This window comes from Nothoprocta perdicaria, unplaced genomic scaffold (genome assembly GCF_003342845.1).
Source record: "Nothoprocta perdicaria isolate Ctin4 unplaced genomic scaffold, notPer1 scaffold_137, whole genome shotgun sequence".
Lineage (NCBI taxonomy): Eukaryota > Metazoa > Chordata > Aves > Tinamiformes > Tinamidae > Nothoprocta > Nothoprocta perdicaria.
In genome coordinates, this window is record NW_020454505.1 from 1,515,686 (window position 1) to 1,539,943 (window position 24,258).

The window sequence follows — 24,258 nt, forward strand, 5'->3', positions numbered from 1 at the left end:
TGAGGTAATTCACCCAGGAGCTTTTGCAGAACACTCTTGGGTTTATGGCCTGAAGGTTTGGAAAGCAGAAGGCAAAAGGCCTTTAAATCAACAGGACAAGTATAGGGTGTTTTGTTAAACTTGGCCACCAATTAAAAGGTTTCAGTCAGGGCCATAGGAGCAGGAGACAAAGAGTTAAGGAAAAAGGAAGGAGAAACTGTTACCTGTCCTAATGAGCTTAGTTTTGTAAAGGACTTGGATGCAGAGATCAGGCTACATGGAAAAGGATTATTAAACTCTACCTTATGCAAAATGCAGTTTTCAGGGCAAAATCTGATACAGAGATGTTATTTGCACCCTATAGTTTATCCAAGCTAGGTAGTTCTCCGGAAAATACTGCTGGGATAATAAAGTAGATTGATTCCATTTTTAAGCCTTTCGAGGACAAAGGGTGGGGCAAATACCAGCCTAAGTGTTTCAAGTCCAAAATCAGGCAGAGTCCCCCGCTGAGCTCTGGATGATGAATTAAGTGGAATAAGAACCAGAGAACCTCTGCCTGTGGGGAGCTTCAGGCACAGCATGAACATCCTGTAGATACTGAATACCTTTTTGGCACACCACCTCGTTTTTCTTTGGGCCTGGACAGTAAAGAAGAAAATAATAAGGGAAAAAAAGGTGGCTGCTTTAAATAAAATAAATAAATAATAAAAAGCACGACTGAGTTCAGTGGTACAGTTCAGCACTGCTGTATGTCTGATATGATGAGTCCACCTACAGGCTATGTTACAGTAGTGCTTGCATACGGAAAGAGATTTCTCAAGAATCTTTTAAAAATCATTTGCTTGACGCAACATTAAAGAGCCCCCTTGATAATTATTTTTTTCATGAATGTGGTAAACTTAAAAAAAAGAGAGAAAGAAAAAAATAAAGATGATTTGCATGAAAGTTGCAGGTCAGCACAAAAGGGCTGGTGGAGGGACATCTGACCTTGATGGCTTTAAGACAAAGGAGAGAAGACTCTTAAGTCGAGGAGGGGTCTTCCTACTAGACTTTTAAGGCCAAAAGACCAGTCCTCACTAGGGCCTTCCCTGCTTGTAAAGGGAATACTGGCTTGGGAAATAAAATGTGTGAGGAAGCGGCACTACGGCTGAAGGTCAAGTGTGATCTGAAGACCACAAACTGCTCCCTTCCCTACAGGCTCTAACACTCTCTTCACTTCTTCAGGCCATTTAAAGGACAAACACTGTCAGTGTGGTTTCCTAGTGATATATGTATATTCATATATTGTAGTAGCACTCTTAATACTGCTTTAATGATTACAAGCGTTTAGCAGCTTCTTAGTACTCAAGGAGAGCTTTCAACACATCTTTCAGCAAATCTTACTCTTGTATTTAGCTTCCAGTACTTGTTTTCCTGAGAAGATATAGATATACAGATACTTTACTGGTGCATCTTAACATATTCTGCTGAATATACATAATTTTAAACTGTAAAATCAATCTTACATTTTCAGGCAATTTTTTTGCTGTTGGTTAGAAATGGAAAATGAGGCCCTGATTGCTGCCAAATGTAGGAATGATGGGACATAAAATCCAAGTGCCCACAGCCATTTCTACCCTTAAGTTACACAGGGACCACACAAGCCAAAGACAAAGCAGAGGGCATGAGCAGTTAACCTCTGGTACATAGTCTAATATATCTTAGTAAGTGTCCAATTCATTAGACAGAGATAGAGTAGCGCATATGTGTAATTAATAATTGGCAGGTTCACTTTCAAGAAGGTGCCAGATGCCCTGTGTTTTCTAGTTGCTATCTGGATCTCTGATCTATGGTGTTTCCTGCTGTGTTAAACATCTGCTCAGAACATCTTTCTGTGCACAAGAACTTCAGCAAGTCAAGAGTTAAATCTTCAAAAGCAGATGTATGTGTCGCCTCTTCACCTTCTAGTATTTACAGGACATGCTCTTAAAGGTGTCAAAAATGAGTATTATATAAAAGAAAAAATGTTCAGTAACTCCACGTGGAGGTTATTACAGTTTGAAGATTTCACTGTGTATACATAGAAGAGATTTTTGCTCTGGTACTTGTTTCTCAGTTCTTCCTTCACATGAAAATATTGGGATTTGTCTTGATACCAGTAGCACATTCTAAAAAAAGCATGAAAGTTGTAAAGCTTCAAAACTTGATCCTGCGGAATACATGTAAATAAAATAGGTAAGTTTGAATATCCACTTATCCTTTCATCATTCCATTGCTCCTACCATGCAGGCTTCTGGAAACACAAATATTCTGGGAAACCTTTCAGTAAGACAGTAAGCACTAGTCACAGATACAGAACTGAACAACTGACAAATCAAACACCAACAGCCTCTGAGTAGTTGTAGTCTCAAATAAACAGTTGGTTTCCATTTATGAAGGGATTACATTTCCATTTATGAAGGAATACACCCCATGCATGGGGGATTTCAATCAGAAGCAGTATTTTAAATCCACTAGAGGAGTTCATGGATTTTCTTTTCCTGTTTAAAAAAAAAATATGATTTTCTCCATGGTTGTAAAGAAACTCCTAAAAATTCCATCACCTGCAGAAATTCATGATAAGCAGAAATCATCCACACAGAGTGAATGTGCAAACACCCAAAGCCTTTTACAATATTCAATCATACACTTAGTGATAGTGTTAACAAATGTTTTAAACTTTCTGAAAAAAAAAAAAATCATCATCAACATCCAATTTAATTAGTTAAATAGGACAAGTTGAAAGTTTTCGGAGAGTAGTATGATTTCACTAAAATCTTTCTGAAAATGTTTTTTTTGAAAGATAAAAAGAAATCTAGGAACAGAAACTCTACCTCCTTCACCCAACTAATCTGTAAGCACCGTAAGTTAAGAAAACCAAACTCTAGCTCAAAGGCTAGATCAGCTTTCCCTGAACGATCTGAAGTCGGCAGCATGATCTCTTACCAGGCAAAAGAGAGTACCCTGAGACAATGGGAACACAAGGAAAGAGAGGATGAGGGGCAGCAGTGACAGAGGGGAAAGGTAGGAGCAACAACTTGGCCTTGAAAAGCAAGCTCCTGTTTCAGTGAAACCCACAGAATCCATAAGCTGAACTGATCCTCACTGACCAGGGCAACCACATTCAGCGAGGCTGCCCGTGCAGGCAGCATCGGTCTGAGCATTCATGCCTGTCTTCCCACATAAACATTTCTAACCTTCACTTTAATTTCTAACAGGGCTTCTCTGATGCCTAACAGAGCTAAATTCATCCTGCACTCTCTCTCAGGCCACAGTTACCATTAATGCTGCTAAATGAGTTATCTCTAATTCCTTCTCCTGCACTACGAGAAACACTGCACCAACACCGTGCATTACATATACAGCCACAAATCCTGAGCCATATTCAACCAAACCATTCAAGTTATTCACTATATCACAGATGCAACTGTGTGAGTATGTCCCGAATGATGGTGCCCAGCAGATACTTCAGCTGATGAAACACACAGGTGAAACACAAAGCTGATGAAATACTCAACCAAGATAATATATTATCCTTTATTTTACCCAGATACCCATTTTCATTAAGACTGTGGAAAAATACTCTCTCTTAAGCCTCCTGTGTTAAATGGCTTGAAACTGGCTAACATGGTCAAAACTTATCCAAGGATATTATCCAACTTATCCTCCTCACCCAGTGCTATCATGAGTCTCATACCTGCAAGAAAGCATGTTAAAGTGTATGCATGGCTGTACCTGCAAGAAAGCATATTACAGTATATGCATGGCTGTGCACTTACACATTTTCTCTTTGAAATCTGAGGACTGTACTATAGCTTCCATGAGGCTTATATGAGGTTTGTCTGAGCAGACAAACTTCATGGTGCAGGGCAAGGAGAGAATACTTCACAAGCCATACCAAAATGCCCTCAAGATGATGACTACAATTCTTCTCAACTCCAAAATAAAAATCAGTTTGCTCTCATATATACGTGTATGCCACTTACATGAGAAAAAACTCATCTCTGCCATTTCAGGAGAAACATCTATTTCACTGAAATAGATGAACAGATCACTGAAACTGTGATCATCTCTGATATTTCACATGGACATTTTGACTGCATCTGGCCAAAGGCAGAACAAGGGAAAACACCTTTTCCTACTGACCCCTGCAGGCGGCTAGCTGGCTCTGAAGCACAGCTGCACATGACGAACATATGAATAAATATGAACATATGAATACAGCCAGCGACTACAATGTTAGAACAAATTAAGGTCAAAGTGGGCTACCTTTCCTTGCATGGCTCAAGTACAGAGGCAATGGGGATTCACAGGTACCAGAGGCTGGGCATTTTCCTTTTGAGAAGCTGCACTCAAGACTCTGTTTTAAAAAAGATACTTAAACCATCGTAAAGAATACAACTAAGGATGATCTCGACACTTAGTGGCAAAGTCTAGTAAGCTTTTCCAGTGTTACATACGCTTATTCCCTGCTGATAGCGAGAAGAAAACATTCTGCAGAATGTAACTTCCTTTTTTTTCCACACTGCAATCGGCTTCACTCTTTTCCTTAGTACACTCAATAAATCAAGCTCCTGAAATCTTCCTTCACAGACTTTATCTCCCATCCCTCAATCATCCCTGTGCCCTGCTCTTTTCTTCCCTCTGCAGGATGACTGTATCGTGCTTGAAGTGCTAACTATACACATGGGCAACGGCAGTTTTGCCCGAGTTGTGCACGGAAATGAAATCCCCTCCTTATCTCTTCTTTCTAAGAATCCAAGGGTTGGACAAGTCTTTGTTGCCTCAGCACCGAGTAAGAGGGCTCTGGGTACACTAATTACTGCAGCAATCCCTACTGTCTTTTGGGCTGCTGCTTCCCTCATCCTCTGTCCTCTAGGTAGAGACTGTATTCTCTGTTCCTAAATATCGCACTTAGCACTTGGCTGTATGGAAATTTTGCTTTTCTTGGGTTGTAGCTATCTACGAAATGATTCACATATCTCTTCAGAAGGCCTCTGCTTCCCATTTCACATGCAAGCAACAGGCACAGTTTTGCACTGTAGTCCTCGCTGTTAACAAACACGCTAAATCAGACTCGATAGCTGACCTCTCATATTGCTGCCTGCACAATAGCTCCAGTTTTTGCTTATGTGCTCTTGATTTCTTTTAATGTAGGTCTTAAAAGCATAGTACTGCATTTCTTTATTCTTTGCTCTCTTGGTAATACAGACTTTTCATTATTTCCTATTTTTTTTGGTCAGAATGCTGATCACAAGCTGTGCCGCAGCCTGGCAAGCAATTAGCAAAAGTCTAAGCAGTTGAAAGAAAACATTCTTGGACACATGAACAAACCAAGTATTTTGGACGTGGCAGAGTGAGAGACATGAATTGTGGCAGCATTGGTAAATATCCTCCTGTGGAAGGGAAGATACAACGAAAACACGCTGATGATTAGCAGCCACAAACACCCTCGGCTCTCCAAGCGGTGCCTCCTCTCAAGTCTTGGAGAGCTCTAAAAGCAGAGCCATTCAGCACTCAAGGTCTGTCTGCGATTCCCACAGGAATGTTTTATGCCATTTTTCAATTGTTTCAAGAAGTCTCCCATCCCACACCAATATGAATCTTGCCTATTATCACTTCTACTGATTATTTTCATAGAGCCATGTGGTGAGTCGGTGAGGAAAAGGAGTTTCTGTTCCTATCAGCATGAAAACATTTTTTGTCTGATTTAAGTCGTGTAGAACAATGAATTTTTAAGAACTAGGAGGACTATCTGGCTGACAGTACAGCCAGGCAGTGACAGAGGAAAAGGAAAAGAATCATTAAAGCTCATTTGGTTTCTCACCAAAGAAAAAGGAAAGAATTGTACACGAGTAAGGTCTGGACATGGACACCGTAAGTATGCCAGGACAAGCTGCAGAGATTTGTTTTTTTCCAACCCATGTGTGCTTGGCAAAAAGAGGATATAACTTTTCTTTTGGAGATGGATCAGTTTACAGTCGCCCATAACATTTTCACCTAAAAGCTACAATGTTGTAATGTGCTTTACATGGAAGGTATTTGCAGGCCATATGGAAATGGAATTAGTGAAAACGTATCTGCCCAAGTGTTAAATGGAACTCCACAATGAGCATTCCTGAGCTTAAATATGTGACCTGCACATACTGCATGTTTGTTTCCAATTAGGTTCTATATGGGTAATTTTAACCTTTGCAACTGCTATTCTCTGAGGTATTGAAAAAGCTGAGTTGATCAACCACGGAAGTATTAGACTGGGTTTGGTGGATTGAAACTACTTGCATTCAGTTGCAAGTCAGTCACTCTTCAAGCTGTCACTAAGGACATTTTTTACTTACATAATATTCTAGGATGTTGGTCAATCATCTGAAATATAGACAGAACTATAGGATGTCATTGAAGAAATGAAAAGGAGCAAAAATTAGTATTATTTCAGAAAGTAAGTAGACAAAAACTTCTACCAATAAATGTCTTTTGCAATACCAGATTGTTACTGGGTAGGGTTCCTCAATCATGTTTGGGAATTTACAAGAACTAACATGAAAAATTAACCATAATGAGAGAGCTCCCAGTCTCTGGCCTTGTACTGCTCAGACACTGTGGCTAGTTCACTGCCACTGGAAAGTTAAGATGGCCCAGCTTAGATATTAAATATTATTTTCTTACACAGCAAACCAGCTAAAAAATTGGGACAGAGTAAGAGTACAAGTCAAAAGAAAATGGGGTGCCACAGTGCAACTGCAAGTTTTTTCATCAGAAGGTTGAGATAGCCCAACTGCTCCAAAGAGGTGAAACCCTAAATATGTTGGGTACTTCCTTGCAAAGATCCATCAACAGCACCCACTCCACAGCACCAAATCTTCTAGGCAGTCAGCATTATTAACATGTTTAGTAGAATTAGATTTAATTTCTCCTCCCTCTTTTCTATTGGGATCCATTTCCAATATGCAAAAACTTAAGTTACAGAACTGTTTATATTCTTAAGTCTATAGTTAAACAGTAATATAGTTAAACATACACACACACACACACACACACACACACATTAAGTATCATCAAAGAAAGATTACAGCTTCCTCCGTTAAAAGCGTGTTTTGAGGTACTCAGGTTTTAGTAAAATCTGACCAGGAAATATTTTATACCGTATTCTCAAAGACAGCAAAAGCAATGAAGGTATTTTTGTGTTTCAAGCTTGAGTAATCAAAACTAAATACATTTCATAGAATACAAAAGATATATTTATGTTAACCAATTTGAAAAATAGACAACAGTTACAGACTTGATTAAATAAAGTTTATTTACTACTTTGTAATTGTTAGGCCTAAAATCTTTGCCAATAAAACAATGCAGCCAATTATTTCATATAAAACTTCCAAGCTAATTACTGCTTGTCAAGAATAAGTTTAAATCATTAAAGCCTCACATGAATTCTGCATACTCATGTATCTTGAATCACTCCCCTAATCTCTGTTTCGCCGAGTCTTTACAAATACAGCACTTCTGAGGGGTAAAATCACCACTACTTTCAGCAAACAAGGGGATTTCTCAAAGTAGATAGGGTAACGGAGCAGCAGAGAAGCTGAATTCTCTTTTAAAGGGAATTTTGCTAGAGAAGTTAGTGGAGATCAAGGGTGTCACACAGGCCATGGAGAAAGAAAGGATGAAAGGAAGTGGACAATGACCAGAGCAGCAGCTCTGAGAGTTCCCTGGTAAGATGAAAAAGAGCCTGAACATCTCAGAAAGAAGGAGCAGATCTGTCCTGAGGCTTGTGGTGGTTAGATCTACCTTCTGCTTGGATTTCCTTTTACACGTTGGAAAAAATAAAAAGGTTCTTCAAACTGAGGAGTAAGAAAGCAACTGAAGAGTCAGACATAATATCAAACAAAAGGGAAGATGATAGGGAAGATGATGCTTAGTATGGAACTCAGTGCTTGGTTTGTTAGTAATTATCCCTGAGACTGAAGAGCTGAATCCTAGAAGGACAATACTTGGGAGAGCAGTCCAAGTGGGCATCAGAAGCATGTCACAGGCTCCAGTATTGTTCCTCTAGGTAGATAAGCAATGACAAAAACACATCCTGCCATACTGTGATGAGGTTCCTGGTGCCTCTGGGCTTTGCTGGGAACCGCGGCAGCCTTGTTCACACTCCGATTATGACCAAAAGGAGTTGGGATAGCTCTGGTGAAGAGCTGTTTTTACCCATAAAAGAGCTCAGGTGAATCCAAGCCAATGTGTACTGTATAAAAATCTGTACAATATTTCAGCTGTACATTTAAACAACTGTCAGACAAAAAAGGGTACTATTGGCAGAACGTTTGCAATCAACTTTGTTGAAATAGAACACATAAGAATAGAATCCATTAAAACACCTTTCAGCTATCTCTTTATTCAGCAAATAGCTCAGTTCATTAAGTATGGGTGTCATTAAGGGAGAATAGCAACCTTCTCACAGATAAAAAATAAACAGGATAAAATACTTGAAACCTCTGAAAATTACAGCACTAAATACAATTCCTTGTATTAAACAAAAAATAGGAGAGAAAAAAAAGGCTAGTTAGAGGATTTCAGTCATAAAGTGGAAATATTTCTATCATTAAGAAAAAAAACTGTGGCATTTTACAGGCAATAACTAGGCCACTGATCGGAAGACTGATATTTAGATAAAAATTATGCATAATAGAAGGAGTTTTCCCTCAAAGAATTTGAACACAAAGCTGGGTTTCTTTCTGATTTTATCTTCAAACATAATCAGCTTTGCCGTAATTACTTTTTTTCCCCCTTTTCAGTAAACAGTAGCTCTGTGTACAAAAACAATTCAGGAAGGAACAAGCTCCGCTGGGTGTATGATGTGGGACCAGTGCATGCTTGTTCCAACTCCCCAGTGACCCTTTCAGTTGTGGTAGCACTGATTCTTTGTTTAGTGCACTAGTTTACATCATTCACACTGATTTCTGCATTCCCTTATTTTCTTTCTCCATATTTGCTGCCCTACTTAGGTGGATTCATTCCTTCCCAACATTTCGTAACCACAAAGACAATACATAATAAATGATAAAATCCTCAAAAGCGTTCTAGGATATTCTTCTTTAAAGATGTTTTTTATGAAGTAATAGTAAGTTATTGAGTTATTGAGTTATTAAGTAATAAGTAAGTTTTATTAAGTATTGTTATTTATTAAGGCAGCACTCCTTATCTGCCTTTTCAACTGATCCACCTGAGCAAACAGTGTCCCTACCAAGTCTATATGGACATATCAGCCATTCTGGAGCACTCTCTTCATTAATCCTTCTTCAAGTGAATTGATTTCACTTGTGATTATATTTTTCCCCATTTTCTCAAAGGCGGATAGATATATATTAATGTAATTATTTTGAGGAGGAAAAAGTAAATTATAGAGAGGTTTTAGAAGTCCATGATGACCGAATGTATCTTTATGCAACCTATCACTTAGAAAATGGAATGAGAATCATCACTTTTAATTACTTCAGATACAGTTAAATGAAAGCAAGTGAAAATCCCAACACGTTAACAATTGATTCATATATATATCAAAAATAGCTATATAAAGTCTTGTTGAAATGGCAGATTCACTTCCTGTTCATACCAAACGACTAATAGGCAAAATATGACAATTGTATAACAGGGACAGTACCTTCAATCAACAGCTCTTGTCCGTGACTGCCCAACAACGTACGGGACAGGAAAGGGGCAAAATCAACAAAAATTTCTCGCAGGAGGGGGGCCACTTTTTCCAAGGCTCTTTCAAGCTTTGCTGTGATACTGTGAAAAGAAACAGAGAATATAAGTAGGAGAAAAGCTGTCAATAAAAGTAAATGATGGCAAATCAGACCTGCTTTCACCAGATGCTTTAAGTTTCTTCAGAAAACAGAACGCTCATAATTTGATTACTTTACAGGTTTTAAAATACTTTAAGCAAATGTGTCACATTTACTAGCCTGACAGCCGCACAAGTTTTAAAACACATTTATAGAACACTCCAAAACACTTTTTTCTCTCGTTTTTAAACATGTAAAGAAAAAACTCAGGTATTCAATCATACATGAATTGCACGTATTTAAGCTCATCTCAACTTTTTATAGGCATTTGCAAGCATGGAAAGCTTTTCTTTATCTAAAATAATTATTAAAATGTTGGTGCTTTTTTGTTCAAGCTTTCAGATGACAACATCTGACACTGAGATACTAGACAAGGAAGCAGAAGAGAGAAGAACCAAGAAAGCCAAGGTTCCACTCTGACTTTGAGCACTATGATCCCAGTAAGTCACTTTGCCTTTTCTCTTTCTACTTTGCTTACTGAGACTCTACACTCTTTGAAGCCTGGAATGCTCCTTATTTTATATTTCTACAATGAGAAGCAGTGTTTTGAGCTTTGTTGCTTATTAAATACTAGAAATAATGCTACTGTATCTGAGGACCCAAGTCCAGCCATCATGGGAGGATGTCAGCCTGAGCTATGCTGTTCTCTCGGGAGGACTGTTACCACTTCAGCTTCCTTCTGTGTAGCCTCCTGTGCTACCAAACATTTTTGCTGCTCCTTCTCAGATTGATGGTGGCTGAGGAGGTTTTCTTCATGCTTGAGTTTGAGCCCCAAGATATTACCAGCATTTAAAAGCATGATTATAATTAGATTAGTTAGTCAAAGAAGGTACAGCTGTTGATAAAACCTAAGAGAATGCACAATGATACTTAAATTGTTGGTGTTATCTACTATAAAAAAAACTTTAAATAAATGTGAACTTCTTGACACAGGTCACATGAAGATGCGACCTTAGAAACAAAGGTGACACCACCTCAACTAGCCTTTAGGACCTGACTTGTTTCTTAGATGATTACTTCACTTGAAGCAAATTTCATTATGCTGAAGCCTCTACTGACTACACCTGAAAGACAGGAGACTGGCTTAGATAGAGGTTTGCATTTGCTACATTAATCTACCCCAAGCTTTTGCAGCTAGAGACCTCTGGAAACATCCCACGGGGATTAATGTAAGCAGTTTCCATGACTGAATTAAGTTTTTAAGAAGCTTTTGCAAACAATTAATATTGTGTGTTTTTTTCCTTACAATTTGGGGACATTCAAGGCAAATAAATAAGCTCTTAATAGTTTTCAAGTTCAAGATTATTTATTTTGCAGATTAAAAGCAGCACATGTCATAAAATAAATTACACAAAGGTGAGAAACTGGAACAAGGAGGATTAAAAAAGCACACTAAGACAGTCAGCTAAAATAAACTACTTAAACTCTCAGGGAGAAAAACCCAAATATTTCTGTGAGTAGTTTTTACTACTTACTACTTCACTTGATCAAAAATAAATAGTGTATGAGATTTAGATCTATCAAGGGAGAGATTTTGGACTGCAGTTTGTTTATTACAATCTCTGAAAATAGACAAAACCTATCGAGAATGACAAGAACAGCTTTTGTTAAATGCACTGTTATATACTGCATAAAACCTCAAGGAAACCAAGCAGTGATTTTGAAGTAGTTCTTAGTGTGGTGGTATTGGAGCTAAATAAAATCCCAGGCTCTAAGCACCAGTATTTTTTATTTTTCTCAATGGAAATGATAAAATTCCAGATAACGCCATCACTTCTTCAATGAAAAAAATACTGCACAACCATCAGTTTATGTCCTAATAACTGAAAATTCTGGAAATGTTCATGTTCTCTGCTGTAAAAAAAAAAACACACTAATAATATTTTAAAACCATAGAGTGAAGCTGTTATTTCAACTTCTTGACTTAAATCTTTAGCAGGATTTTATCCTCAAAAGCACTAGTAACATTCTAATACACTTCCTACAGATTTACCTTCCTCTTGCCAAAAGTAACAAGACTATGAATGTAAAATGACAGGAGAATCAATGTGTTCTTTGTCCAGAAATCCAGCTCATTCAGTTCTTTGGAACTAAATCAATACAACTTCTCTATGTCTTTTTTTTTCTTTCTTTTTTTTTTTTTAATATCTAAAGGCTCTTATAAGACTTGAAATAAAACACTATAATATATCATGGGATGTGTTACGAGGACAGAAATCCATGGAAGCCGTAAAAACACAGAATCATCATTCCAAACTAGGAGTGATGGATGCAATGTTTTGAAGTGACAAAAAATAAATATTCTCTCAATTTTACAAATTTAAAATTGTATTGAAGAATCAGAGCTAGTCAGACAAAAACATTTCAATTTTAACATTAAAATATATTTTTATAATAAAAAAGTAAAACATTTGAATAAAAAACTTTTTTTAGAACTTCTTAATAGAGTTCTTAATAGAACAGTCATGATCAAAGTGTTTAATTTCCATACTATTATACAATTTCTGTAACATTATGCAGTATCAAATACAAGAAGTAATAAGATCCATTACCTTAGCTATCATATATGATTTTAATAGCAGGATTGTGACAGGATATTTTGAGGCCTGGGCACACACTCTCCTAATTCCCAGCATGCTACTTGCCCAGTCTCATTTTAGACAAAACCACTACCCCCAGGTCAAGATTATTTAAATAGTTGAGGACCATTTTTCTGCTCACCCTTGCCTGCTCCTTTTTTGCCATATAGCTGCTATAAAGAAGGTTTAGATAAGTCAGGTTTCACATCACGCTCTCTTATCCCACAAACAGTTCTCATTTTTCAATCATGTAAAAGCTGACACGCAGTAAAACCAAAGCAAGAAAAAAAAATTACTGAAATAAAGTTATAGATTTTTCTCAAGTAAAAAAAAAAAGAAAAGAAAAGGCGTGGGGGTAAGGATATTTGAACAAAGCAGATTAAGTCGATTATCATAGAATCATAGAATGCCCAAGGTTGGAAGGGACCTCAGAGGTCATCGAGTCCAACCCCCCTGCTCACGCAGGGTCACCCAGAGCACGTGGCACAGGGCTACATCCAAGCGGGTTTTAAAGATCTCCAAAGAAGGAGACTCCACAACCTCCCTGGGCAGCCTGTTCCAGTGCTCTGGCACCCTCACAGTGAAGAAATGCTTCCTTAAGTTCCTGTGGAACTTCCGATGCTTCAGTTTGAAGCCATTTCCTCTAGTCCTATCACTGTCCACCACTGAAAAGAGGCCGCCCCCTCCTCCTCACTGCCTCCCTTGAGGTATTTATACACGCTGATCAGGTCCCCCCTCAGCCTCCTCTTCTCCAGGCTGAACAGGCCCAGCTCCCTCAGCCTTTGCTCATAGGGCAGATGTTCCAGGCCCCTGATCATCTACATTATCTACATTTTAAATATAATTTTCCATATTATTTTTCCAGCCACTAGGTTCAGCCCCTGCTCAGAGTACAATGACTTAATGACTTCTGAGTTCAAATTGTGACTACAGAATTTCAGTTCTTCATTTTGAAATATAAATTTTGCAAACAAAGGTCTTCTGATTTCTAGGGCAAACATGTTTCAAAAGGCTTGTGAAAAAAATGACTGTTGCATCAGTTAAAAAGATTTAAAAATAAATGTAATCCAATCCAATTTAATTTTGGCACAGTTCAATATCTGATTTCACCGCTTCTTTCTCAGGGAAGCACATGCCTAATACATGAAGTAAACAAGAGGCAAAGCAAGTAGGCCATAATTTTATTAACTTGTGTGGTAGCACTGCCTAGCAATAAATAAATCATAATCATCATTCTCTTCTTGATTATTCATTCCTCTTTTTTTTTGAATGTTGCCAAGAGCCCTCATACTTTTAGACTGGTCCTACACCCACTGCTGGGATTTCAACTGCATCACTCACCTGATACTTCAGATAGGATGAACAAAAAGAAGAGCTGTGTGTTAAAATGATGAAGCACCCATAACAACTTTACAGATAACCTACGTTTCTTGATTTAAATTTATTTCCTTTCTAGTTTAACAGTGGATGAAACTCTCCTATGGAAAGAGAACTTGTGCAGCTTGTAAGCAGCTAGATTAGCTGCTGTCTCAACTCCCACCTTCCTAAGACCTAATACCTTAAGGTGTTTGACCAACTAATGGAGATAGGGAGATTGGCAATTTCTTACCATGCCTGGTGCAATATTGCTAGGGCAGTTACGGGTGCACTTGGGCAATATCCAAAATGTGTCTTTTCTGTGTGCTCTGCTTAGCAGTCAGTATTTACATTTGGCCTTTGTTTGCTCTGAAAAAATCGTCAAGGCCTCTTCCTACTTGCCAATGCTCTGTTGCCAAAGTGTATTTTTGTGCTTGCATTCCGTTCCAATAGGAAAACCTTTACTATCAGTATGGAAACATATAAAAAGCTCATGAACTAAAAAATTGCTTTTAGTGAAGTTTTAGTGTTTGGCCTAATTCTAGTAAGATAGACTGCTCAGTGAAGTGTTCTTCTAGTACATGCATTCTTAGTACTGAACATATATATAAATATACGTTGAAGTATACAAATAGTAGAATAATATATTTTAAATAAGTTAAAAATATTTTTTGTTGTTTTATAAGTATGATGTTATTGGAAGAGAAAATAAAATTAATGTGAAAAGATACAGTTTAGGTACCTCATGTTTTCAGCTGAATCCTCTGGCATTGGAGCAACAGTTTGGACAGCTGGGAGATTTTTGCTGGTAGCACCATTCACAAAGCTGGATGACGAAGAGGAAGAAGAAGATCCTGAGTCTACTGCACCTGTCCCCCAAAAAAATACAGGTCTTAATTCAATTTGAAAACATCAAACTTTGAGAGATTTTTAATATAGTCTTTGTCTTACTTATCTACTTTAAATAGATATTCTTATTTGTTCTAAAACAATTTAAAAGCACCATTGTCATATATGGTATATAAATACCATATGAATTAACTACTTATTTTGTGATTGTAAAAATAATAAACTTAAGTAGCTACTAAATATCAGGCAAAAAAATAATCCTTACCTCATTTTCATTATTCCCAAATTATATTCCAAAGTTGAAAACATTTTTACATCATCCTGTAAAGCAAGATCTTTCTAAAATAAAGGTATATTTAAGATGAGCTTAAGTGGAGAATAGGAGTTTAACTATTTTATTTTTTCTGTATATACAAACCTTTTGGCTGCATACAGGCTGCATAATAGGCAAAAAACAGTAAAAAAAAAAAAGAAAAAAAGGGGAGAGAAGGTTGCACATGTATAGCCCTTCAAAAAGTAGTGGCAGAACCTAGTGCTTGAATTGCAGAATCCCAGAATGTTTGAGGTTGGAAGGGACCTTTTGAGATGATCTAGTCCAACTCCCCTGCACACACAGGGTCACCCTGAGCACGGGGCACAGTATCAGTCACATAACAAGACTCTAATGTCCCTTTTTCAAAGTCCTTTTGGGAATCCCAAGCAGTTCTCGGAGCAGTTCAAGCCGTGGCCTCGCCGGCAGCCATGACAGGGCAGCGCGAGAGGCCGCGGCGGCCATGGCCACCAGGGCGCCCCGCGCGAGGAGGCCGCGCGGCCGGAGGCAGCGACGTGGCCATGGGACATGGGGACCGCCACAACACACGGCTTAAACATGACAACTGCTAATCCCCTGTCTCTGGCCAGGCTCAGCAAGTGACAGCGCGCTGTCCTTCACCTCCTACAGGGCGTCTATTTTGCTGTTCCCTACAAATAAAAAGCAAAGCTCTACAAAGCCTTTGTCAGCCAGCTGACTGCGAGGTAGAGAGGCCAAATTCCTCCTCTGGCAACAGAAAAGAGTATTTTTGGTTTTCTCTTTCAGTACATTTTTTGCGAATTGTTTTTTGCAGATTGAGGTTCAGACTAGACTTTGGACCAGCCCGTTGAAGGCAACTGGCACTCAGAACAGTACAAAATGAATCTGGATTTGCAGGGCACACTGAGCACCAGAGCGGCCGGTGTGGCCTCACACCAGGAGCTGATCAGGGCTGGGCAACGCGCAGCGCAGGCGGGCTGGGGCTCACAAATGGGTTTCAGACTAGATAACACTGCAACATGTGCCCAGCCAGACACACTGTGAGGGCCACGCAGAAACACAGAGGGCATCTCCCTCCAGCTGAGCACCGCATTGGGCTGGACATGGGAGAGACTGCAGGGCTATTTGCATATAGGGCTGAATAGACTTTATATATATGTGCATGCATGTGCGTGCATGTGTATTTACACATATCTATGTCTATGTGAACATGCATATTATATATATATTTATATTCATGAAAGGATGCTACATATTATATATTACTTTGTTCTTTTTTTCTTCCACAGTCAACTGCTTTCAATCAGGTTGAAAAAAAAATAGTTATGTTATTTAACCAGGCTGCCAGAAGAGAAGGTCAAGTAGACCTAGAACTAGTAGATTAACAAAGAAGTAAGAGTCAGGGATATGAATCACAGAAGTTTGCTCTAAAAACTGCAGAAACAGGTTATAATAAAAAGAGAAGAAGGAAGGGAACCCATCTCCCAAGAGGTACATTAAAAGGATCAAAGGGGCTTTAGTAACGTACATCTCATTACACAGTGACAGTGACACCGACTCTGACAGTGATGGCAGATGGTGGAATGTGAACACCGCAGTCCATGGGAGAACAACACAAAACACCACTCCACACACGCCAGCACAGAACACATTGCCAGGACAAAACTGGAGGTGCAAAATACCTTTGACAAACTCTAAATACAACCATAAACAGACGGCTTGGGGGGACATCTAGTGTTTTCAGTCTAAAAATTTGTACACTTCTTTTTATCTGTATGAAAAAGGGTTGTTTAATGAAATTCTATATACTGATTTAAATTCATTAATAATCCAGACAACTTTATGGACTTTGCAAGTAGATAACCAGTTGGCCTCTGTATTCTTCCTGTATGCATCTCAGAAAGAGATCACTGCTTCAACTGCTGTAGGCATAGCCTAATTAAAAATGATGAAACAAGCACTTTTAATTATAATGTACTTGTGTGTTTTCAATCTGATACTTTTTTTTTACTGCCAGTAATGCATTTAGCATTTCTAAAATATTGGTATTCTAATTAAAACTTGCAAAATATATAGGACAGAAAACAGCTTTTAAACTGTTTCTTAAGAGAAATAATCAATAAAGTCACTCAGATGAATTCAGGCACAAAGGCTTTCCAAAATAACATCGGTAAGAAGTTGAGTACATATCTAGTTTTTGGTAATTAAATCTGATATTTGCTGAATAACCATCTTGATCAATACTTTCCCATAAATCCATGAAATCTGTAGGGCAGGAGTCAAAGAAAGGTTGCATAAAAAAAAATACATGATCTAAAATCATCACTTTAATTCAGAGTGAACATGCCATGACATCTACACTACTGTCCTCTACCAAGAATGTTGCTAGGGAAATGATTGATTTCTGAAGGGAATTACTTTTAAAGATGAAATACTACTTTCCAGCTAAACACATCAAATTTAAATCATTGATAAGACTGAAAGTTTCACACTACCCAGGATCATCCGGGGAAAAAAAATCAATGCTGGAGTTTTTTTTTCATAATATAAAAGTGCCTAAAAAGGAAATCCATTCAACACTGACAGAAGTGGCTACGCAAACGGGACTGTTCATGTAAGTGAAAATATTAATCAGCACATCATTCCTCCCATCTGCCTCAGGATAATGAGATTTTTATATATTTTTTTTTATTCTCAGAAAAATGTCAAAGTTCTATTACCAGGTATTAAAGGTAATCTGTGAAAGGAAAGAAAAAAAAAAAAGAGTGTATCTCCATTTTATTCCATGAAGTAAAAGGATGCCAAAAGCATCTCCATCCATTTTCTGCAACCCCAGGGCGATTTTCATTTCCTCAACCTTTGCCTGAAGTTGTGATATTCTTGAAGAGAGATCTTCTTTCAAGTGCTTTAGTTGCATTTGGAAAGAAAACAGACCATGGCCAGAAGTTTAAAAGGTGCTGAAGTAAACATCAGTTGCTCTCCTGGTAAGGATTCATTTCTGATATAATCGTCTACAGCCTCCCTGATATCACAGGCTCCTTCCTGTATTTCCCATCAGTGTGATTATAAGCAATTAAAAAAAAGAAAGCCTCGTTCTCCTCGTACAGGCCACTTAATGAACAATGACTGTTGTTAAACTAAGTTGGTTCTTACTCCTAAATCATATAATAGTTTTTAATTAAAAATAATAATTGCTAAAAATATAGATTCTCAGTAATTCAGGATATACTCACAAGCAGTCTTTACTTTCTCTGACATTTAGGGAAGGATGAACAGCCCTCTTTAATCATGGTAACATCCCTTATTGTAGAGCACTGCAGAACTCTACTCATTTCCATTCTAAACTATGCTTATATACAGTATTAGAACTATTTATTCACTTATATACAGTTTTGCAAGCCCAATTTGTGCTACTGAAGTTTATAAACATACACCGAGAGAAAACACAAGCTCTAATAAAGAACAAGACTTAGTCTAAGTTTTGAAAGGTGCAAAAACAGCCACAGAAAAGATGAATAATATAAATAAATAAAACAAAATAACCAAAGGAAAAACGAACAGGAAAAGATGAGAGTCACAAAAATATTTAAGGACGATACCTGTTGTATTAATCATACTTTTTGGTGTAGCTCCCGCTGCAGCAAATATATTAGGCGTGCTGCCCGGCGGCAGTCCGCTGCCCGCGGCGGCGGCTCCCACTGTGGTCACGGCAAGGCTGCCTGGCGGGGGCTTCTTCACGGGCACAACCACGCTCCTGTGGGAAGAAACAGCAGATTTTGGACACTCTGCCACAGACTTACCGGGGTTTGTGTTTATTGTAGATCGCCACTTTGTTAGACTGCTACTGAAAAGGAACACATTAATACATTGTCTATGATTTTAACCTTAATGGAATGTTCATAAAGTTCAACTCCCGTATTCTGATGCACGGTTTGCTGGTCCCTGTGATTAGGAAAAACTCATTTAATTTCTCTTTCAATGCCCATAAAATAGAAACTCCCCACCACTTGATTGGTGTGTTGTTGAGACTACTATCAGATGAAAACCGCTAATAACCTACATGAATAACGAGGCAGGGTGGGCAAAAATACAGCAATGATCAGTGTAGCAGCAGCTGAAGAGAAGTGAGAAGAAAGGGCTGGCTGCTTTCCAATGAAAAACGAACAAACAAACAAAACCCCCAACTTCTTTAGGCTGTCAGACCACTCCAGCAGCCCACACACTGTGAACAACGTGCAAATCGAACCAGAGCTCTAGGAAAGAAGCACCTTTACTGGTACTTCTTACATCTTACCATTACTTACCTTACTACTAACCAGGAGCCTGTTGCTGTGTTAGCTCCCTTTGCAAACCCTACATCTACACCTGAACAAAAGTCGTGTCTATGCTGAGCATTCGGTCACTGATCCTTGCTCTCAAACCAAGCAGGAGAGAGTTTTATTATTTATAATCTCAATGAAATTCTAAGCACTAGTATCTCTCTTTTCATTCAGGATAAATTAGCCCAGGCACCTAAAATGATCTGAAATATTGGCAAGAAACAAGGCTTGGATATGAAAAACTAACTCTATGCAGAAAGCTGAAAGGTCTTGTTGAATAGACAACAGTGGAAATACTGGAAATACAATGACCTTGAAGAATGTAAATACAATATATGCTACATTGTCAAGTCCTGAGTGCAAGAAACATCATTGAATGAAGAAAAAAAATGCAAAGGAACAAAGAATATGAGGTGTAAATTCGGAATGGGTAGGGAACATCCTTCTGTATCCACTGGGAAAAACAAAATCCAGAACTCAGCAGCTCTAAAGCAGCTGTTCTGTGAAAGTCAATAAAACTTTAATAAGAATTTTACCTAAAATCCTTGGGGCTTAAGCAAGACAAAAATCCAGTGTTATTTTCACCTATAATTCAATCAATCCTATAAAGAGCAAAGAAATGTTGTTTTTCTCCTGATATCACACAGATAAAATTCTGCTTAGGATATAGCTACATCTCCATGTACTGGAGGTGAAAAGATGCACATCACAAAGGGTATCTATGAGAAGAGCTCTACAAGATCTGTGTACAATTTGCTGAATAATAATCAACAGGGTGTAAAACAGGATGAAAAACAACAGATTGATGAAAAAAAATGAGGGTTAATATGCCCTACTTCAACCTATTCATAATTTTAGGCTGAATTTGCTCGTGAGCAGCTAAGATGAAGACGCGCTTCCACCTTTCCTTCCTGACTGTAATCCTCAATTCAGTGGTCAAGACACTCACAAGGGGTTCAGAGGAGGCAACTTCAGCTCCCTTTGTCTAACAGGATCCAAGACTGTGTCTTCCTTTCTCTGCATGGTATCTTAGCTGCTACTTTAGGAAAGATATTCCAGAAAGGACTCTTGGAATCTCAAGTCTTTCTCTTAGACTCAGATCTCCACTGCACAAAAAATGAGTTATAGAGAGCTAACTAGAAAGCTACCTAATTCCTCCATGACTGGCTTTTTTTTTTTTTTTCATTTGAATGTTTATTGTGATTATTGTGATTGTGATATTGCAATTCAAGAGCAATGGAAAAAAGCCTGCATCTCCTTCTCTGGAGATCTTGAAATTCCAAAATCCCACCTGGCTGCCACCCTGTGCCCCGTGCTCTGGGTGTCTCTTCTGGAGCAGGGGGTTGGACTAGATGATCTCTAGAGGTCCCTTCCAACCTCAACCACTTTGTGATTCTTTGATAACAAGGTAGCAGGGAATGCCTCTCCAGGGAGAGACTTCAACTCCAACTGACTCCATATTATTTCCAGGAAAGGTGTGAATAAATTGTAGATACCACATTTAAATGACACATAGACTAGCGTATATCAGCGAGCTCTTAAAGACTGCAGCAACAGCTGACAAGCCATGAACCAGAGAATCACAGAGCAGTCGGCGTTACAAGGGGCTTTCAGAGGTCACCTTGTCCAAACCCTGGCTCAAAGCGCGTCCACCTAGAGCAGGCTGCCCACAACCTGCTGGGTTCTGACCATCTCCAAGGATATTTGACCTCTCCAAGGATACCTGATTGTCTCTGCTACTTCTCTGGGAAACCTGCCCCAGTATGAAACCACCCTCGTAGCGAAAAAGGTTATTCTTGTGTTAAAAGGGAACTGCCAATATTTAGTTTGTGTCCCAAGTCCCTCCATTTGAGCCCCTTCACTGTGTTTTCTCACATACAGAGAAAATAATATCAATACATATTAACTTATCAATCACATATCAATAACCTTTTTAGTAATTTTTTTTTTTAAGTTTTAAGATGGGATTTTCCACAATTCTTAGCATGAGTTTAAATGCTCCTGCTTAAATGTTAGAACAAAAATTCTTAGAGAATACCCATACTAATTATACACTTGGGCAAGTTTGTTTAATTCATACTATTAATTAATCAATTAGTTAATTGATACTATCTATTGTACCTTCTCAACTCATATTAGTATAGAGAAGATAATCTTCCTCTCCAGTACTCTTCATCTTAAATTTACCTTTTCAATTCTGCTCTTTTACACCTTCTGTCCATCAGAAAAAAAAAATGAAGGTTAATTTAGTAAAACATATAGAGAGTATAATACCAGAATTTTACTGGAATATATAACTAGGTATTGAAATGTAGTTCCTAAGTTCCTTCTTTCTCAGTACATAATAACAGGTAAGTTTATCTGTCCTGACTGGAATCTCACTGAGTGCCCACTTCCTATAGCGTATTTTAAAATCGTCCCAAGGACATTCTGTACGGAATAAAAAAGACTAAATACTTCAAAAAATGACTTTTGATATTTCAAAATATGCCCATAAAAGCTTTATGGAGCATTTAAGCTATGCAAACCCATAATTTTTCAATTTATGAAATTACAAAGCCTGAAGAGTGAATAAGGGTGTTTAACAGCAGCAAAAATAACCAATTTCACTTCCAAAAACTCAAGGATTTCTGCATATGCAAGAATGTTCACTACTGAAATAATTCAGCTAACTACAGCAAATATATGCAAATTATTGCATTTTGCAAAAATAACCAGTGAGATAGATACAAAAACAAGAGCCCACTCTGAATTTCCATAGAAGTTGCACTCTAAAAACTCTAGCAGAAAAGCTAGGTTGTAACAAATGCAAGCTTCAGCATTGCATACTGGCAAGAATTATACAGAATTTCACATTCACATCCTCCCCTGTACAGCGGGATGAATAAACATCTCCAAAACATCTCTTCTTTTTTTTTGGTCAGGCAGGAGAGGAGGATGCAGAGAGGAATTATGCACCATTGGTTGCAAATGCAGGAGAGCCAGCCCTTTGTGTTTGCATCTAAAAATGCCATCCTGGATGCTATTTTCCAGGAATTCAGTCTGACATTGAAAGACGTGTCATAACTTGGAGAATGGAGGCTCCAGCGTCCCAGAAATCTGTTTATATAGCTCATAATGTAATTACAGCTACCTTAAGACAGATGAGGCAGGAGGCAGCAATATATTGAAAACTAATTGAAAAATGCAGTTGTCCAGAAGCACTTGTGGGGAAGAGGTCTCTGAAAAGCCGCTCAAAGCTTCAGAGTTTGAAGTGAAATTTTTGATGTTGTCACTCCCAATCTATTGAACGGCTGACAGACAATCAAACCCGTCTGGCTGCCTGGCAGCTCATTTTGCTGGCAGGTGGCAAACAATTAGACACACCAATTTGTGCCTCCTGATGACATTAAAGCATGAAACTAAGTTGTATGCAGGGCCCAGTGATTTGTGTGAAAGCATTTCAAAAATAATACTCTTTGCCGTGGCAACTCATTTCAGACTGCCACCTCCCATTATGGCTTTGAGCGCTGAGGACGACAGACTTGAGTTACGTGCGGCGCGAGGCCGCTTCTGTTCAATCCGTCATCAGCGCCCCCCGAGACCTCAATCCCCTCCTTTCATCAATATCACCTCATCATTTACATTCGATAGCACTTGGGCTGCTGCATACATTAGCTGCACACAAGTCCCGTTCGGTAAAATATCTCGGACACCTTTTGTGCTTTTGGGTTTCATTCACGGATACAGGGATCGTGGGGAGCTCTAGGGCACTACCCAACGACTCTGTGGGATGCAAGTCCAATGTGCAATTAAAAAAAGAAAACACAGGGCAAAACACATCATATTAAATGGAGAAAGAGAACTTAAAGCTTGAATTATATTTGCAGTAGTTTGCTTCATATAGTGTTTAAATGGGTATAAAATAAAGAATTAGAGCTAAGAAGCTTTAAACCCACAAAGATTTGGCTTTTTTTTAGAAATTATTTATTATCCCAAACCTTCTTTATAGGACATGCAACTACTCAAATGCGACTCCCCCAAAAAGATAATCTTCCAAGTCCTGCTTCTAAGATTACACTGTAATCTTAGAAGCTTTCTACACAGCTTGCAGTGTAGAAATCTATTTATCTAATATTGATATGCTTAGAAATAAAAAAAAGGAAGTTTATTTTATAAGAGCAAACAAAAAACTGAGCTAAAACAAACACAACCCAACAAAACAACGAACTCTGCTGCTCGTGTTTCCCCTAGAGAGGGTGAGCACAGCCAAGAGCCACGCTGCTCAACCCAGCACTGAGAGCTGCACAAACTGCAGCACGAGGAGAAGCCCCAGGGACACGGATCACAGGCACGTGGCTCACTCTAAAGACTAGACAGTGTGCACCTTTGGACTACTAGTTTAAGTTAATAAACACAAGTATGTTGATATCTTGAAAGAAAGCTTTCCATATAATCACAGGCAAATAACCAAGCCGCTTTTTTTTTCAATTGTTCAAGGATTAGTAGGATAGTAAAAGCAACAGAAGATGTTCATAAACCATCATGACCTAAAACCCTTGTGGTTCTCTCAATTCTTATTTGAATTATATCATTTTAATATATTATGCAAGTTTTTTCCCCCACGATCTTTATATTCCAGCTCCCCCATGGAAAGTTATAGAGCCCGAAGCACGAGAAGAAGGAGAGCCACAAAAGGGCCCCCCCTTTGCCTCCACAGACCACCACAGCGCTCCAGTTGGTCCTTTGAAGTCACAAGCGGAAAGAGGCATTTGCCTGAACGACCAGCAGTGTTTTCATTACCACAGCAGATACTGCAAGAATACAGCAATTAGAGAGGCAAGGTTCTCAATGGTCAAAACCACTGTGAATTCGCTGTGGCAGCCACGGCTCAAGCACGAGTGCCCGGCTGCAGGCAGGCAGCTCATCCGCCCGGGTCTGCTCAGGCCAGCCACGCGCCGCCAACTCTCCTCCCAGGTTGCTACAGCTATTTGATAAGTCTGATCTACACCATTCTATCAAATCAGACCACAGGATCATCTATTAAAAATTAA

General features: G+C 38.6%; 1 protein-coding gene across 5 annotated transcripts in view; it reads right to left on the reverse strand.

Moving 5' to 3' along the window:
• NBEA (neurobeachin) overlaps positions 1-24,258 on the reverse strand; it is a 462,643-nt gene that overhangs the window by 252,316 nt on the left and 186,069 nt on the right. For 4 of the 5 annotated variants that reach the window (XM_026033943.1, XM_026033942.1, XM_026033941.1 and 1 more), the window contains exons 32-34: positions 18,506-18,660; positions 14,511-14,637; positions 9,650-9,777 (exon numbers count right to left, since the gene is read on the reverse strand). In XM_026033943.1, coding sequence (XP_025889728.1) covers positions 9,650-9,777; positions 14,511-14,637; positions 18,506-18,660 — 410 coding nt within the window. The remainder of the gene's footprint in view (positions 1-9,649; positions 9,778-14,510; positions 14,638-18,505; positions 18,661-24,258) is intronic. The other variant, XM_026033944.1, reaches the window with a different exon arrangement.